The sequence below is a fragment of the Etheostoma spectabile genome, chromosome 5, assembly GCF_008692095.1.
Source record: "Etheostoma spectabile isolate EspeVRDwgs_2016 chromosome 5, UIUC_Espe_1.0, whole genome shotgun sequence".
Lineage (NCBI taxonomy): Eukaryota > Metazoa > Chordata > Actinopteri > Perciformes > Percidae > Etheostoma > Etheostoma spectabile.
The window spans coordinates 32,051,473-32,069,285 of record NC_045737.1 but is presented as its reverse complement, the minus strand read 5'-3'; the positions used below and the strand labels follow the sequence as shown (position 1 = coordinate 32,069,285).

The 17,813-nt window shown below is 41.7% G+C and overlaps 2 protein-coding genes and 1 long non-coding RNA gene across 3 annotated transcripts in view; all 3 read left to right on the top strand.

The window, feature by feature from the left end:
- Positions 1 to 17,813, top strand: part of LOC116689561 (uncharacterized) — a 414,017-nt gene that overhangs the window by 145,784 nt on the left and 250,420 nt on the right. The gene's annotated exons all lie outside the window — the stretch shown is intronic.
- Positions 129 to 8,351, top strand: creb3l3l (cAMP responsive element binding protein 3-like 3 like). The gene is made up of 10 exons (XM_032516100.1): positions 129 to 281; positions 2,400 to 2,540; positions 2,704 to 3,097; positions 3,332 to 3,450; positions 3,625 to 3,717; positions 4,718 to 4,824; positions 6,062 to 6,130; positions 6,244 to 6,328; positions 6,449 to 6,542; positions 6,722 to 8,351. Exons 2-10 carry the CDS (start codon positions 2,400 to 2,402, stop codon positions 7,123 to 7,125), a joined length of 1,506 nt encoding a protein of 501 aa, XP_032371991.1. The 5' UTR covers positions 129 to 281; the 3' UTR covers positions 7,126 to 8,351.
- gadd45ga (growth arrest and DNA-damage-inducible, gamma a) lies at positions 11,473 to 13,103 on the top strand. Its single transcript, XM_032516113.1, has 4 exons — positions 11,473 to 11,759; positions 11,873 to 11,974; positions 12,083 to 12,293; positions 12,466 to 13,103. The coding sequence occupies exons 1-4, from the start codon at positions 11,707 to 11,709 to the stop codon at positions 12,577 to 12,579; spliced, it is 480 nt and encodes a 159-aa protein (XP_032372004.1). The 5' UTR covers positions 11,473 to 11,706; the 3' UTR covers positions 12,580 to 13,103.

The following is a 17,813-nucleotide window of genomic DNA, read 5'->3' as shown; positions in this document are numbered from 1 at the left end:
ATAAAGATAATGTATTATGCAGAAAGCAGGGCAATCATTCATGAGTACAGGACATGGTAGGTTCTGCCATAGACAGTACTAGAAGTACTACACTTCCCAGAATCACCCAAGAAGCCCACGTACTCACATCCGCTTTTACGTGATGACGCAATTTTTGCCTTGTTGGAAGGTAGTTTCAGGAGATATCGCTGTGACTGTAGACTAGCGAAGAAACGCGGAAGAAACCAAAAGACATCTGGACGAACTCACTCGAATGGTATTTTGTTTCCTGTTATCAAACGGTAAGATAATAAAAGTTGACATTAACCTTGTTTAACATTTTTCAGCGTGTTTAATGTAACGTGGTACAACGCCCTCTCGGTAAAGACCATTAAAGGATTTTTAGCTAAGCTAACACAAGCTAAGCTAGCTGGCTCTTCGGTGTTAGCAGACATTTCTTTGTAATGCAGTTGTTTTTTCTTCTGCTCCTTAAAAACAAAAGCTCATGAGTCATATCGCTATTGTATGTCCACTGCTACCGTACGTAAAACGAGTCATTTTTGTGACTTATGGCTATATTTTGCAAGACAATGCTTCTATTTTGCAAGACAAAGACACCCTCATCCAGACTACATTCATGTTTAATTTCTTTTTCTTTTTTTGTTTACCTCGGCAGGCAATAAAGCATAGTTATTTCCTGATAGTAACTAAAGGATATACATCCTATTTGTTTTGACACTTGATATTGTATCTCATGACAAAGGCATGTGGGGGTGTGGCTCAAGATAAGATGAGGTCATGATCGGAGCGTGGCAATGATGCAATATGAAGCTGTTAATATGGCACTTTGGTATACGTGTTATTGACTCATTGACGTGGAAGCATAATCTAGCATACTTAATATTTATTTCAGACCCAGGGGGGGATTTATATCACAATAAGAAAACAGAGTAAAACATAAAGAGAATTAAAAATAAACTACAAAACCTTCCACCATGTTTAGTGTCTAATATACAGACATGTTTGCCAATGGTTCCACAGTCTGGAAGAAAATCATGATTTAGATTTTTAGACTTTAGATGTCACCCTAACTATTGTGGCTGCTGAGTTCATTTAAACTCCCCCCCCCCCCCCCCCCCCCCCCAATCAAAGCAGTATTCACATGCACCTGAAGTTACAGCCTCTGCATGTAAATCAGCGTGTGGGGCAAGCTACCAAACACAACCCCAAGCAATATGACAATTAAATTAGGGTGGAAGCTTAGTGGACCGTCACTCAATTTACCATACCTGTCTTTTGTCCTGTGACACATCACTGTTAAACTTAGAGATGTAGATGAGATCCGATACCACAAACTAAAGAAAAAGAATTGAAATATATGTTAAACTAGTTTTATTTATGTTCTTTTTTGGTTATAACTGACTGTCAAACTGGATGATAAAAGAAAACTCTGTGGTATTCATTGTTTGTGTTTGTTCATGTTTCACAAAAAGTTTAACCTGAGCCAAACTGACAACAAAGATAGAAATCATATCAAATCCATACAGGGATACTAGTACAAAGCTGTTAAAACCTAATAAAATATATGACACACTGGTATCAGTACTTGGTATCGGCCAATACGCAAGTTCAGGTATCAGAATCGGTATCAGACCATCTCTAGTTATACTGTCAACAATTCAATAAGCTCTATATTTTTTGGGGCATGACGTTATCAGTGGGGAACTGTCAGAGAGGGCCTAAGATATTCTAAAAGAAAGCCAAAAAGTCATCCGTTGTAATATTATTTTGTCAATCCATAATATGACCATCAACATTAGACCTTAAAAATAAACCCTTCAAAGCTGCCTATTTGGTTTGTGAATATGAAGGGTTAAATGAAGTGACCTATGAGCATTAAGGCACAGGTGAGCTGAGGTGTGTGTGGAAGGATCTCTGATAAACATTATGATACTAATTTAGAGGCAGTCAACGTTCATTTCATTCAGCTAGAACTGTCAAATGAATTAGTTATGAAAAAAAAATCATCACATATTATTTAATTATATTCATTATCAACCTGTCATATTTTCTCATTTCATCACAACTTCCCAGTACCTAAAAGGACATTTTTAAATTGCTTGTTTTGTCTGATCAAAAGTGAAAAAATTTAAATATAAGAGCTTTTAAAGGTATTTGTGCTAGATAAATGTCTTCAAAGAAAAACTGATTTTTAAAATTGATAAATTGACAATTTCAGCATTACTTAATGCTATGCAGCCGATTAGTATAATAAAGAACTTTTCACGCATTTGCAAAACCCTACGTCCCAGACATTGTCTAGTCTGACATTATACTTGTATTGTCGTACTAATAGAGATGTTAACAAGTAATACATTTAGTTCAAATGCTGTGGTCTGTATGCTGCTGTGTTGCTGCAGATGTCAGCCACTGAGGACCTGCCAGACATGGATGGAACAGACCTGTTAGGGCTGCTGTTCCAAAATGGAGAGGATGGATCTACTGAGCCACTCTTTCCTGATGGGAATGAGCTCATTGAATCCTGGCTGTCTGAGCAAGATGTAAGACTTCATTCACAGAAAAGAAATTTAAATTTAGGATGAAGTGTATCACATTTACCAATATTGTTTCTCTTTCATTTTGGATGACTCTTAAATACTACTACTTGTATTTCTATGTGCAGTAGTCTTGGTGTGAAAGCCAACACAGTTTTTCTTCTCCCAGATGCTGACAGGAATGGACACTGAAGACTTTCTGTCCAGCTTGTTAGAGGGAGAGTACAACATGGGGCCCGTCTGTCCCTCTCATTCTCCCTTGGGCAGTGACAGCGGCATTTCCGACGACAGCAGCACCGGGGCTGGAAGCAACAACCTTCTGGGATGCCCAAGTCCTCGGGGCAGCGATAGTGATGTTGTTCCTAGTCCCAGCTCCACCCAGCCCAGCCCGATGCACTGCGACCCTGCCCTGGCCCCTGGAGAGCTGCAGACAGAGAGCCTGGAGATCCTAACAGTCCAGGCGGATCACAGCTACTCTCTGCTGCAGAGCGGAGGCAGGAACATGGATGCCCTGCAGAGCGTGAGGGCAGAGAAGCCAGATACAGACGTCTTCATTGATCTGGGTACGTGGAGTCCAAGAACCCTCTGATTCTGACATCATTTATAAGTTCTACAGGCTCACATGTATTATGTTGTAAGTTATCCACTTAACCCCTTAAAAATACCTACAAAACACATGGGTTTAGTGCACATTCTGAGGTATGCTGCATACATAATCAACACATGAGGGCACTGAACTTGCCTGGCAGATCAGTATGGTAGATTGTTTATTTTAAATAAAACTTCTTTTGTGTCAGACGACTTGGTGAGTGAGGACATAGAGGACATAGAGGAGGACATCACAGATGAGCTGCCCTGCACTTTGGCCATAGAGGACTCGACACAAGATTCAACCCAAGCCACCAGTACAGACCAGGTCAGTTTTACCCACTTCGCCTAATTTGTTTTTGTCAAACCGAAGACTTTGTTGGAAGAAGACTGAAAGTTTCAGTTTATTGATGATAATGATTGGCAAGCTTATTCTTTGCATGTTGCAACTGTGGTAGCATCTTGTATAGGTGATAAAAATGTTGATCTTTTCTCCATTTAGTTCCAGTTTAAAGAGATTGTGCTCACTGAGGAGGAGAAGCGACTTTTGGGGAAAGAGGGAGCAACAATTCCCACACACATGCCTCTAACAAAGGTAATACATACTGACACTTGTTTCATTTACTTGAGTTAATTGGCGGCATTATAAACTTCCCTAAATAAGAACATCTGCCAAAAGTTGTAAATGGTTGTATAATAATAATCGGACAACAAGTGTAAAGAAAGCTGATGAACAGGGGGATCAGTCAATAACATGTCTTTGCTAGAAAAACAAACAGAAAGCTTCAAAAAGAGGAGGCGTGTACTGACGCAAACATTCCCTGGTGCTATTTTTGCAGTTTCAGGAAACGATTCCGCCACAGACCAGGGAAAACCTAATCAGTGGTGTGTTATTCAGTTGCTAATTTACGGGCGAAAAATCAATAGCAAACTCCAGTCTCCTCGGCGGTGAACCGCTCCTAGCGTGCCCCAATGGATGTATTAAGAGCGTGTGCCTAGCAAACCCACCATAGAACAAGCGCGCCTCCTTTTAAAGGGAATGTGAAATGACGCTTTGATTGGTTTATTGCATGCTACGCCCAAACCACACCTAGGAGGAATGTAACTACTTCAGACCAACCCATTTCAGATTTGCGTCGGACGCAAGAGTCATTTTCCCCCGCCGGTATGATAGCAAATCCGCCCACAAAGCTACTTGCGTTGCAGATCGTTAAAATTGAGCCCATAATTTGTGTACGTGTTTCAACACTGTGGTGAAACCCTGCTCTCTGGGGCAGTGGCTCAGTGGTAGAGCGGTTGCCTGCCAATCGGAAGGTTGGTGGTTTGATCCCCGCCCCTGCAGTCATTGTCGAAGTGTCCTTGGGCAAGACACTGAACCCCGAGTTGCCCCCGGTGCTGCGCATTGGAGTGTGAATGTGTGTGAATGTTTATCTGATGAGCAGGTGGCACCTTGTACGGCAGCCCCGGCCACAGTGTATGAATGTGTGTGAATGGTGAATGTTCCCTGTAGATGTAAAAGCGCTTTGAGTAGTTGTTAAGACTGGAAAAGCGCTATATAAATACAGCACATTTACATTTACATCTCTGTGTTTCAGGCAGAGGAGAGGACCTTGAAGAGGGTCAGGAGGAAGATCCGCAACAAGCAGTCTGCTCAGGAGAGCCGCAAGAAGAAGAAGGTCTATGTTGATGGACTGGAAAACAGGTGAGATGAAGAGGTTAAAGCGACTACAAGTAAGAAATGAATTCTCTCAGGCGCCCAGATAGCTCAGTTGGTAAAGCGGGCGCACATGTATAGAGGTTTTCACAGTGGGCCCGGGTCGACTCCGACCTGCGGCCCTTTGCTGCATGTCATTCCCCCCTCTCTCTCCCCTTCCATGTCTTCATCTGTGCTGTCAAAAATAAAGGCCAAAAAAAAAAAAACAATCCTCTTTTAAAAGGAAAAAAAAAGGAGAGAAAATTTATAAATTCTCTCTATTCAATTATTAGCCATAAGCTAAGTTTCCATCCACTTGTCAATCAAATTATCTGAAGTTCAGTAAAAGAGCTCATGCAAATAAAGCTGGTGAAAGTGTGTTTCCATCCAGCGGATTTAAAGCGAATAAAAAACCTGTGATGATGACGTCACGTGCTGTTTTGCGATCAAATTGGTGTATCAAATTGATTTTAGACATTTTTAGGTGTTTCCATTCATTTTTGCACTGAACATTCAGGCAAACTTTTGCGAACAAAGTTTTTCTAGACAAAATGGATCGCGCCGTCTACCAACACATCATCAATATTGCACAAGTTGTAGTGCTTACGTGCCAGCTGATCAGAAAGTCTCTTGTCTCCTCGCCCGTCCACTTCCATCTGTCTTTGTTGACACCCGATATGTGTGCAGACAGAGAGGAAATACTGGGCGGAAATGAACTAAAACTTAATCGCAATTCATTGAAAATTATGTTTCCATTAGAGTTTATCACATAAGCCGTATATCGGTCAAGATAAAATCTGATGAGACCAAACGTATTTCCTTTGAGTCAATATTCATGAAATTACTCCATATTTTACTGTTTCCATAAGGCATTTTTCATTCAATATCACTTTATTTGGATAAAAACGTGTGGATGGAAACATAGCTATAGATACAGGCATTTTTACATCTGTTCTTAGGAACTGGTTCATGTTCTGCATTTATGTCTTAGAAGATGACTTAAACGATAAATTGATTATCTAAATAGTTGTCAATTCTTTTTTTGCCGATCAGCAAATTGATGAGTACAGTCGAGATTTTGTGTTAAAACGCGTGTGGAGTTGTAGCTATTCTATCACGCTTCTGTCTGCCTAGTTCCCCGTGGCTAGCTATGCTAGCAGTGATTTATTATACGTCTTTCTTTTTATGGTTGGTCCAAATAATTTATGTTTGGATAAATATACTAATTACTCAGTGTCTACCACAGGGTCGCCATCTGTACTGCACACAACCTGGAACTACAGAAGAAAGTCCAAATGCTTCAGAAACAGAACATGTAAGAGCTCTGAGATACTGCTTTTGTATGAACATGTAATAACACGTATCTAGAAAGTGTGTTTGAATCTGTTGCTGGCTGTTATGGTAAATGTGTTGTCTTGGTTCTAACAGCTCCTTGATAGAGCAACTGAGGAAGCTGCAGGCTATGGTGAAGATGTCTCCAATGAAGGCCAGCGCAACCAGCACTTGTGTCATGGTAAATTGGTTTGACTTGTTTTTCCTCTCCTGATAATTGTTCCCGTATGAAGTGTCAAGTTCTTTTGTCATGCTGCAGTATATATGTTTTTTTCACTCGCTCCTTGGCTTTGTCCCCCAGGTCTTCCTACTCTCTTTCTGTCTCATCATCTTCCCGTCAGTCAATCCATTTGGCGGAAACAGAGAACAGAAGGAGCTCTACACACCCTCCTCCAGTGAGTTACCTCACAGTTAGTCATTTTCCAACCTTTATTGCCATGTCTTTTTGGTACCCATAATTTGTTGAATTCCTCGTCAAGATAGAATGTATATTCAGTGTGCAGACTGTATATTGCTATTTTATTCATGTATCTATCTATCTATCTATCTATCCATCCATCTATTATTATTGCAGTCATCTCCCGGACCCTGCGCTCACTGCCAGAAAGCACAGATGCCATATCCTACCCTGAGCCTCAAGATGAGGAGCTCCTGTTAGTGCCCCAAGCCGATGTAGAAAACGTTAAAGCCATCTTCGCAGGCGGTCTGAAGAATCACACCCCCTACTACCAGAGGGTGGAGCAGCCGGACTCTGAAACAGGCGTCAACAGCAACTCCTCGGCAGACTTCCCCAGCCCCGCTCAGGCTGCAGAGATGAAGGCCGGGCCCGCTGGGGGGGTAGGGGCCTTACAGGAAGGAGCCATTGATGTCGCAGTGGCTGCTGCTGTGGCGTATGAGGTCAAAGGGTCCAACGATAACTGGATAGACCGGAACCCCCCGTCTGTCATACTGCAGCAACACCGCTCAGATGAGATGTAGTAGGGAGATGTTGATCAATATAACCAGCAGAGGGCGCCATACTCCCAATGTATTAGGTACCAGAGGGAAGCTTAAACTTACAAAAGGATGAAGGGGACATGCCAGTAATGATCAAGATATGTTTCCCCTCCAACAGCTGATGTACTACTGTTACTTAATTTGCACTTTGTTTTGATTTCCTTGTTCCAGTGGGCAAAAAGAACTGTAGATAGATTTCCATATTTCAACGACCCGAAGAACAGAACGCTGCAGCGATAAACTACATGCAGTAGTTGCACTGATGGCTCTAATTGTATTACACAAAGCGGTACCGACGACCAAAACATGTTGGCACCACTACAGGAATCTTTATATATAAGAACTGGCAGAATATTACTTTAAGAAAAGTAGTAATAAGTACCATTATTATTATTTATCACCAAAATCCAGGGGGAGCTTTGCTTGACGCTAGTCCGTCTGATCACCTCTAGCAGGATCTAAATGTTAACCTATGGTGCTCATGAATGCCTCTCCCATAGTAAATGATCGTGAAAATAAGCTGCGAACTAGCCGTAAACACCCATTGCGTAGTAGAATATAGGCTGCTTGATTATCATAAAGCTTGATCAAAGTGGTTGTTGGACCACCGTAACGCTTAAGCCATTGCAGGACATTTGGCCATTTAGGAGACTTGTAAAGTTTGTTAGCCTTTCCCTTGTAACAAGGATATCCATGCTCCTTTTTAATTTTTGAATGCTTTGTTTTTATGTTAAAGGAAGAAATAATGTCTGCAAAATATAGGACACTGAACCCTTGAAGTTGTCATTGTTGGCCAACCCCAGTCCACCCCTACAATCCACCCCAACAATCTCCTGTTTTTCAGCTTCCTGGGACTGTTATTACCTTTCTAAACATGTCTGAAATACCTTGTGTGCAAGGAATAAGGGATTTAAAATGTTTTCTCAGTAAAACGGTGCAGTATATATACATACTCAGAAATGTAATGACCTGTTTTGTCAGTGAGGCATTTTTGTCATTTTTATGTTACTCAAAGTAAATGGTATTGGAACTACTTTTTGTTATAATCGACAGTCAAAGAGATTTTAAATGTTGATCGTGTTGAACAAATGCACTGACATTTGACATAGTCCAAGAATTAAATGTAAATACATATGATTGTAACTCTTCTGTACATTTTCAACTCTACGTAAAACATGTCATCTATGATAATAAACTTTTTTATATATCAAAATGACTCCGAATTTTTCTTGATCAGTGTTATTGACAAAAGCATAGGAGAATATCTGTCTACAGTTTTTGAGAGTGAGTTGCCTTGCTCGAGGTCATGTGGGGAGACTGTTTCTAATGTATCCAAAATTTGGATTTCAACAGCCAGCCTGGTGTCCGTCCCCCCCCCCCCCCCCCCCTCCATGCTCTTAGCCAAACTAAAAAAGCCACAAAATTCCATAAACAGGATTTATGAAAAATCATTTATTGGACTACAATATGGGTGGTAGTAGCTCAGTCTGTAGGATGTTGGGAACTGGAGGGTTGATGGTTCAAATCCACATATGGATCTCTCCTTTTAGTGCATGTATAGGTACTGAGTATATTCATGTACAGTGCTCTTGAGCAAGGCACTGAACCCCCAACTGCTTGGGGTGTTTATCCATGGGCAGCCACCCCCACTCTGACATCTTTCCATTCAGTGCATGTATAGGTGTATGTATGTATATGTATATACTGAGCATATGTGTGTAATTTAGACCTGTGTGTATTAACAGAGTGTAAATTGTAATTTCCCCTTGTAGGATTAATAAAGTTTTATTTTTTTAAATGTACATAACATGTAAATGTACCTGTATGGATAACAAAGGGGCTTTTATTTTGAAGACAGGCATTTCCAATGAACTGTAAATTCAAACTGTTCATTCAAAGATTTGTTGCTCTTTTTTTCCACTCATACTTCTTTCTATTTTTGTACATACCAATGTTGACATGCTCCATGGCTGGCAAACAATATTTGTCTGACTTTAGAAGTGACCTCAGCTGTCGGGGAATAACAGCATAGAGGGACTGGTCTGTGACTCACTAGACGGAGGTTGGAATCATGAGTCACCGTGATCTTATTCAACATGGCGAGACCTGTGTTGAGACTGGTGTAGTGAGGGCAAAGGTCACTGTCTGGGTCGGACCGACCAGCAGGGGGGGGTGTCCGTCCACATGTCTGCCACGCAGGGCGAGTTGTTCAGCACCCCCACCCCCCATCCATGGTGTCGATTAGGCGCCTTGGTGAAAGGTATCTTCATCTATGAGTCAAAGAAATGTCAGAGGGGCTCATTATTTGACTTTTCATTTAACAAGACACTTGCAAAGAAAGCAACTTTTCAACAGATACCAAATAACTTATGCAATAAATAAAAAATAAAAACTACCTGTAACAACCTGAAACTAAATATTAGCTCTCTTTTCAAATAAATAAATAAATATGAAATAATGTATATGACCTGTTCTGGGTCAGCTTCAAAATCCAGCTTCAACTAAATATCTCTTAAAACTTTTTATATGTAATAAGTTAAGGTTTTTCAGTGTCCATGTGAGCATTGAAATCTCCATCACCTTTGTTAGACACTGAAACATATATGTGCTAGCATAACATAGAATAAAATATATATTTGTTTTCTTTTTTTCTGATGCCAAATTGTTCTATAAATATATAACATGTTTGTAAAGTTAAAAAAAAATTAAACAAAAAAAAGTTCTCGAAAAAATATTATAAAATATAATATATATATATATATAAGACAGATTCTCGGGAGTTACGTCACGCAACAAAGTACCGTAGTATCGCGTGCAAAGCGCCAGTCAATTTCAGTACACGGTTAATGCTAACGGTCCCATTAAAAACAGTGAAAACTGGACTTTTAATGAATTTATACGAAAAAAGTTTACAGTACGTAAAAAGTGGACATGTCCAGTCAAAAGAGGACGTTCGGTCACCCTATAGTAGGTCTACTTATAACCCTTTCTGTAGTAGCCTATTAATGGTTCTGAATTAGGCTAGCCATTAGTGTTAAGTCTAGCTATACGTTTTCAAGCTAGTACAAGACCTGCCAACCGGTGTTATCATGCACAGCCTCCGGCATCTGTCTCAAAGGATATGATGTTGAATGTAAACACATGCAGCCTGGCACTGATAAGATAAACTGGTCTGAAAAGACGACTGGCCGCGGCACGTGGCGCTTTTCGGGAGTGGACCACGCGCATCTGTCAGGCATCTGCCGCGAGGCACTGAATAGAGTGGGGGTAATAAGCTACACACACACACACACACACAGGCAAAAGCGCCGGGAGCAGGTGGAGGACGAGGGTATTGTTTTGTGACACAAAGTCGCCTTTTCTCTCCGAGATACGACACGCGTCGAGTCCGACTTGACAATTAAAGCTTCATTTTCAATGGGGGGGGGGGGGGGACAAAAGTGGCGCGTGCCATCTCAAGCTGTTTCGGTCACTCCTTTTAACAGATGTCGCCATCAAGACATCTCTCTCCCTATCTGGGTCAGGACAGGTTTGCCGGTCTCGCTAGTTCTGTAACTCCCGGACAGACAGTAAACGCAACGTTGAGTAACCGGTTGATGAGGATGCACGCGCATGCACGTCCACGCTTAACAAGCAGTTTATCGAGGGCAAGTCAAGACTAGAGATGGAAAGTTTGTATAGGCTATATATATATATATATATATATATATATATATATATATATATATATATATATATATATTATATATATAGCCTATCCATACTTTATACATATATATACTGTATATATACACACAGCCTGTTATATTTATGTAACACTGCAGTGATTCCCCACGCTGGGGAAGTCCAGTCCTTAAAAGATTGTTCCAGAGTTTATCATGGGATAGATTCATTTCCCCACCGATTCCACTGCTGTTTTTCCCCCTACAGCTTTCCTTTGACTAATCTAATATTCAATTTCAATATCACCTGTAGGACGATGGTCTGACATGGTTTTATAACTGTTATGGGAGAACATCACATGGTGCCAGTGATATAACCACCAAACACAAGGCACGGGTCCTTCCAAAAATAATAGGCTAACAACAGTAATTAATACCACATGCATTTATAATGCATGCATTATAAATGTAGCTCATAAATAACCCCAGTGGGTTGTATTTTGTTAGTAGCCGTCAGTCTGCAGAGATTGACACAGGACTTTACTTTAACTTTGAGTTATTGTGGTGATGTTGGATGTTGACAAGGCAAGTGGGAATCTGTGGTGGGGAGGGAGGGAGGGGGATTTCTAAAAAGGTTGTAATCTTGCCCCCACGTGGGGTTGTCAACATGCTCAGCGCAACTGCCCGGGGACTTTTGCTTTCCTCACCCCGGCTGCCCTGAGCCAATGGTAGGAGGCATGAGCGGAAGAGACCGCCCCTTGCCGAGAAACTACGCTGATCTGCTTTAAATCCACCCACAGCCTGTTCCGAGCTCAGAATAACGCAAGACACTACATAGAGAACATAGTACGCAGCCCTTTTCTGTTCACTGCAAAATCCCGATCGCGCTTGGATTATAACTATGACTCTGGAAGAGATCCGCGGACAAGAGAACACAATGGAAAACGCAGATAGGTAAATATTTTACCCATGGATAGATCATTATTCTATTAGATTTAATGTTTTAATACCGGTTTACCAAAATGTGCGCAGTGTTCTGATGATGCGTTGTTGTTTTTTTTGTCAAGGGTGCAAAGTGCAGGCGCAGCCCTGGAGGAGCTGCTGGTCGCTGCTAAGAAGCAGGACTACCTGACAGTCGGAGTTTATGAATCTGCTAAAGTCATGAATGTGTGAGTATTGCAATCCGCGAAACGTTTACGCGCAGTTGTCTTTGTTTTGAGCGTAAATTACGCACGAAAGAACGGTTTTGTGACGTCGACTCCCGTGCTTTTCCACAGTGACCCGGACAGCGTGGCGTTCTGCGTCCTCGCCACCGATGAGGAGTACGAGTGTGACATCGCTCTCCAGATCCACTTCACCCTCATCCAGGCGTTCTGCTTCGACAACGACATCAACGTGGTGCGCGTCAACGACATCGAGCGCCTGGCCGACCTCGTGAGCGCAGACGAGACCGGCGAGCCCAAGGACGCGCACTGCATTCTTGTCACGGTACGTTCCCGAGAGCGCTTACTCATCAGTCAGGAGCTGGAATCTAGTGAATCATGCATGCATCACTCCTACATTTGAATGCTCTGCCCAAGTTACTGCATGTCTACACAGCCCATATGGCTGTTTCAGGTGTTCTGATCCTAAATATCTTATCCTTTTTTTTTTATTTCAGAGCCCCAGTGCAAACCCATGGAAAGACCCCGCTCTTGACAAGCTGAGCCTGTTCTGTGAGGAGAGCCGCAGTGTGTACGACTGGGTGCCCACCATCACGCTCCCCGAGCGCTGAAGCGACATCCCACTAACAATGCTTCACATGCTGATGATGAAGATGATGAAAAGAAAGTCAAGGAGCTGAGCCTCAGTTGGGGTCGTGAAGCCTTTCTGCCTCACTCTCTGGATTAAGAGGCTGTGGCTGCAAGCCCCCCTGCAAGTGCACAACCTACCAGTGCATTCTGGGTCAGCACATTGGTTCTGGATTATACCCCGAGGAAGGGTTCAAGTTCAGAGGTTAAGTGCAGACTGGGTCAGGTGAATGTGGAATGGACAGAAAGCCCGATGGACACAGAAGGATTTGGAATGTACTGCAAAGTGCATGAAATAGATGTTGCTGGCCCAGTTAAAAAGGCAACGGGGAACCGAGCGGAGCAGGTCACAGAGACCTTGCGAGATGGACTTGTGAAAGTGCCGAGGCTGGACCGAATCCCAGAGGGAAAACAAGAAAGATGCTGGTTCAGAAGAGGGTGTCTGAAAATGTCTATTGGACTTTACTTTTCTTGTTACAGTGCAGCTATCAGGAAGTTCTTGGAATAAGCTGAGACTTTCCTTGCAAATCCTGATTCGAGCTGCGTCTGAACCTGTGACACTTTCTCACGGACTATTGTTATTACTTTGAAATATGCAGACAAATATGCAATTATGTTTGAATTGTACTCATTTTGTGAATAAACATTTGAAATCAATGGCATGGTCTCTTGTGAGAATTGTTATTTATGCTTTGCATTAAGTTTTAGCAGACCGTTGGCACTCACCAAACCTTAGGTTAGCGAAGGTGCAACAGGGTGTGGGAAGTTAGAGCATGCTTGCACATATAGTCCTATCGAAATATCAGGACGTGTTGCATAATAACAATTACCCAGTAAATGAGAACCAAGTAAAATGGGGGTAGCCGACAGAAAGTCAGGTGGCTGTGAGAGAGAGATGAAATGGAGCGATAGAGTAGAGACATTTCAACATAGTGATATTTGTGATGTGCAATTTCCAGGCACTGACCTTATACTGCTCGTAGACCAGCTGCCTTTCGCGACAGCTTGCACAATCGCTGCAGCCAGAATCAAGGCAGAGGCTGTGGGGGGGGGGTGCAGGAGAGAGCTTTCTTTTGTTTTTTGTGTGCAAGCAGCTGAGGCTAGATAGGTCTGTGTGTCAGTGGGTAGCGTGCTTAGTTGTAGTTTTGTGCATTCAAGTGGAAATCGGACACTGTATGGTGTTAATAACCCAACTTTTCTTTGCTGTAAAGCATCGAAACTTTACTCAAACTTTACATATCACAGATTCACCGTTGGGAAATACACCATTGTACATGCATGACAGGTCAGTTTAAGGAATCCTGCAATGGCTTACAAAATGCATGCAAACCATTAGGCACCACACATGGGGGAAATAGTGCTTTGGTGGTTCCTATAGACACACACGTGCACACACAACCGTGTGTTAATAGAAAGAAAATAGGAAATGGAGTTGAGCTGCAGGAGAATGAGGGTCAGCCAGATCGTTAGTGGCAGGTAAAGGGAAGTGTGTGAGTGCTGCGGTTGGCTCTGAGCTGAGACTGACAGTAAAGCGCGGGCCACATCAAAGAGACAGCAGACTTCAGAGGAACTCATCTGGCTTTTTCTTGCCAGCCCCTCAGCCAAACCGCTGGTCATACCCTGCACGTGTACACGCCTGGACACACAGGTGCTCGCGAGCATGAACAAACATCTGTATGCGCGCACACACACACACACACACACACACACACACACACACACACACACACACACACACACAAGCTAAGACTGATCTCAGGTAATTGCTCAGAGTTCTAAGAACAGGGGAAGCTTTACTCAGACAGAATTACAAAAAAAGTTGTGCATAAGAAATAAAGGGACTTTCCATGTGTATTGATTTCTGCACTGTTAGGCATAAGGGAGACCCAAGTAAATTACTATAAAACAAAACTAGTCATTTTCTGACATTCACTGTCAAAACTAACTAGATTGGGAAGAGATTGAGCCACTGATATGAAGACCAATGTGGCTTGTGCTGACTATTTGTCTGTAGTCGCTGCACTCTAGACTCTGCCATGATCAAACATGAAGCTTGTGTCTGAGTGAAAGTTGAAATACAACTTCTCGTGAAAATGACCTATAAAAGGTCCCAGGCATCTCACATGAAAGTTTTGTGATACATATGAAATGTTCCTATACTGCAAACGGCAAATGACTGAAAAGAGATTTCTTTATCAAGCATGTTTCCAAAAGCACCCAAAATGTTCAGGGATTTTTTTGGTTGTCTTTGCCGGTCAGTGTTCTTCAGACAGCCTTTTATGTTTTCTGCCATGAAAGAAAGGGCAACCAGCAACAATAGCGGTGGCACTGTGTCAAAACTTGACCTGTTTTTGGGAAAAAACAATATTTAATGCCCCAGATAAGACCCATTTTCTCAAGAATACAAATGATGACTGTTTTTGTTATGTGCTCCAGGTAAACAAAGTAGCGTTGGCTAAGTGTATAGTAGTTACAATAAAGGAGTGCGTGCATTGTTGACTAAATCCTTGACCTACTTTGGATGAAATTTACATTGAGGGTCTTTGTGATGGATCAGATTCTTCTTTGTGCTCTCTAAAACCTTATTTATCAAAGTCAGCATCGCTCAGGCCAGCGTTATCTGCTATCTTAACCCTAATTTCCCTATGCAAGACTAAAAAAACAAGATGCTTTTTTTGTGCTATGCTCCTTCTGGCGACCGGTGTATGTGGGCCAGTGGAGAACAAAAAAAACACCAGACTACTGTAAATGGTTCCTTGCCTTTGCTGCTGCTATATATATATATATATATATATATTATATATAATATATATTGGAATTAACAAACACCTTCTCCCTGTGATGGCTGTGTTGCCAAAGCCTGGAGCAACAGTCCAGACTGTGGAGACAAGCCGACTGTCTGCGCGAGGTCTGAGCCAGAGATCCAGAGCTACGTTAGACTAAAAGGGAGGGAGCAAGACCAGACAGATGCGTGCTCTGACTCAGAAACATTAGTGTTTTCAACTCTGGCACAGAAAGATGGCAAACATCAAGCAGCAGTGTACTCCTGAGTGCTATACCCATACCCTTTTTTCCCCATATGAAGTGCTGGTAATGAGTTTTCCTCTCTTACACGTGGGCCATAACCCCAGAAAAATATTCACTTTATCCCCGATGGATGTGCTACTACAGACACAACATTTACTTAGATGATCAAAGGGTATTCAACGCATAACTCATACGTTCTTAAAGGAAATGGTTGTCAGTTTGGGAAATACACTCATTCACTCTCTTGAGGAAAGTTAAATAAAAGGATCGATACTACACTCATATCTGTAAATATGAAGCATAGGAAAAAGAATGTGAATAGCTAGTCTGCCTCTATCCAAAGGTCACAGCCACCCATACGTCTGTTTAATCCATACAAACGCTAAGTGTAAAAATGAATTGAGGGGATTATGTGCGGGAGTATTTACTGGGTGTGCTGGCTCTAGCTACATATTGAACAGACAAATCTCAGGAAGAAAGGGAATAAGCTTATTTCCCAAAATGTTGAACTATTTCTTTAAACTTAGTAAGAGCACGATTCAATAGCAATTGAAATTAAAAGCTTCCGCAGCCCTTTTATACTACATCGACTTAATGTGGACAGTAGTTTAGTTTCTTCTACACTAACGTTTTTGAGTTTTTTTTAAATAAAGTTCATTAAAATTCCCACAATCTTAAACCCCCTTCTATTGGATGTACATTCAGAACATGACAAGCCTGTCAAAAGTGTAAAAACATAAGAAAAATGCTTGCATGCAGTTGAAATTAAGGATCTCTGAGGTGTTTGGCATTGATAATGCTTATGTTATACGCCTTGCTTTCACAATATTGAGAATAGAAATCAAATGCATAATGTTAACCCTCCTGGTGTCTTCGGGTCAAATTTGACCCCTTTCCAAAAAGTTTCTACATCAGAAATTTGGGTTTCTTTCAAAGAAATTGTCCAAAAAAGTAACGTGGATGGTTCCCAACAACGCGCCTCACAAATTAAATAAATAATCAGTTCACTACTTTTTATTGAATTTGGGTGTTTTTTGTCAATTTGATAGCATATGGAGAAAAAATTGGGAAAAGAACTTTTAAAAAGTTGTAAAAAAAGAAAGAAAAATGTCAATAAGAGTGGCTAAAAGGTGAACAAATGTCAAATAAAGTGACTTAAATGTGAACAAATGTCAAATAAAGTGACTAAAATGTGAAAAGATGTTGAAAAAAGTTTTAAAAAAGTGACAAATGTAAAAAAAAGAAATTCAAAAGGCTCAGAAAAAGTCGACAAACGATGAAAAAGTGACAAAATCATTGGGGGAAAGACACAAAATGGTCAAAAAAGACGACCATATCTTAGATATTTAAACATTTATTTAAAATTTTGACTTAGAAAAACAAAGATTTCTGGTCAGCGGGAAGACAACATGAGGATTGATATTTAAGATATGGATACAAACCTTGTCCTTTGGTGTTATAATACCACACAATGTTACTGTCTGACTATTTTAACCTGGGTGAAATGTTACAGTATGTGTTTCCATATCGGGATATGATTCCCAGACAACTGTAAATGCTTCAGAGGGACTTTGGTAGAGTGATACTCCGCCCTTCCCAGAGCCATTACTTACACAGGGAACTGTGGTTCAATTCTTCCTATTCCCTTCTCCAGCTCACTTACAGTAACCACAGCAAGATGAGATTACACGATGAGCTGGCAAGCATCATCCCCTCTCACCCCACCCAGCTCTGAGCATCTCTCTCTCTCTCTTTCCCTCTCGCATGGTCAGATTGGTACCATGAGCTCATGACCCAGCTGGCTCTGGCAGGCAGAGGAGGGAGAGAGAGAGAGAGAGATAGATGGATGGCTGGTGTTGGGTGTCTCTAATCTAACCGTGTGTCACTCAAAGGAGAAACGAGCTGCCTGCTAGCTTCTTCTGCTCCTGCTGTTGCTCAATTTACAGTGAGCTCATGCCTCAGAGGCCGTGTGGTGAGCCAACACAATGTGCAACTTTAAGGGGCTCTTAGATTAACAGCGCGGGGGAATTTCTCATTGCTGCGGTGGCCAAGGTGATTCCAGTTCAACAACATGTACACACACCGAGGCTGCTGTTTGTGAGCAATCGCTATCAATCTCTTAGTGGGACCTGACGCGTGTGGTTTTTGAGTTTTGTGGTTGCGGTTAGGCTGAGGTAGCTGTACATTTTGA

Coding starts and splice junctions, on each gene's coding strand:
- gadd45ga (XM_032516113.1), top strand. CDS start 11,707: ATGACTCTGGAAGAGATCCGCGGACAAGAGAACACAATGGAAAACGCA. Junction 11,760..11,872: donor ACAATGGAAAACGCAGATAG/GTAAATATTTTA, acceptor TTTTTTGTCAAG/GGTGCAAAGTGCAGGCGCAG. Junction 12,294..12,465: donor CGCACTGCATTCTTGTCACG/GTACGTTCCCGA, acceptor TTTTTATTTCAG/AGCCCCAGTGCAAACCCATG.
- creb3l3l (XM_032516100.1), top strand. CDS start 2,400: ATGTCAGCCACTGAGGACCTGCCAGACATGGATGGAACAGACCTGTTA. Junction 2,541..2,703: donor CCTGGCTGTCTGAGCAAGAT/GTAAGACTTCAT, acceptor TTCTTCTCCCAG/ATGCTGACAGGAATGGACAC. Junction 3,451..3,624: donor AAGCCACCAGTACAGACCAG/GTCAGTTTTACC, acceptor TTCTCCATTTAG/TTCCAGTTTAAAGAGATTGT.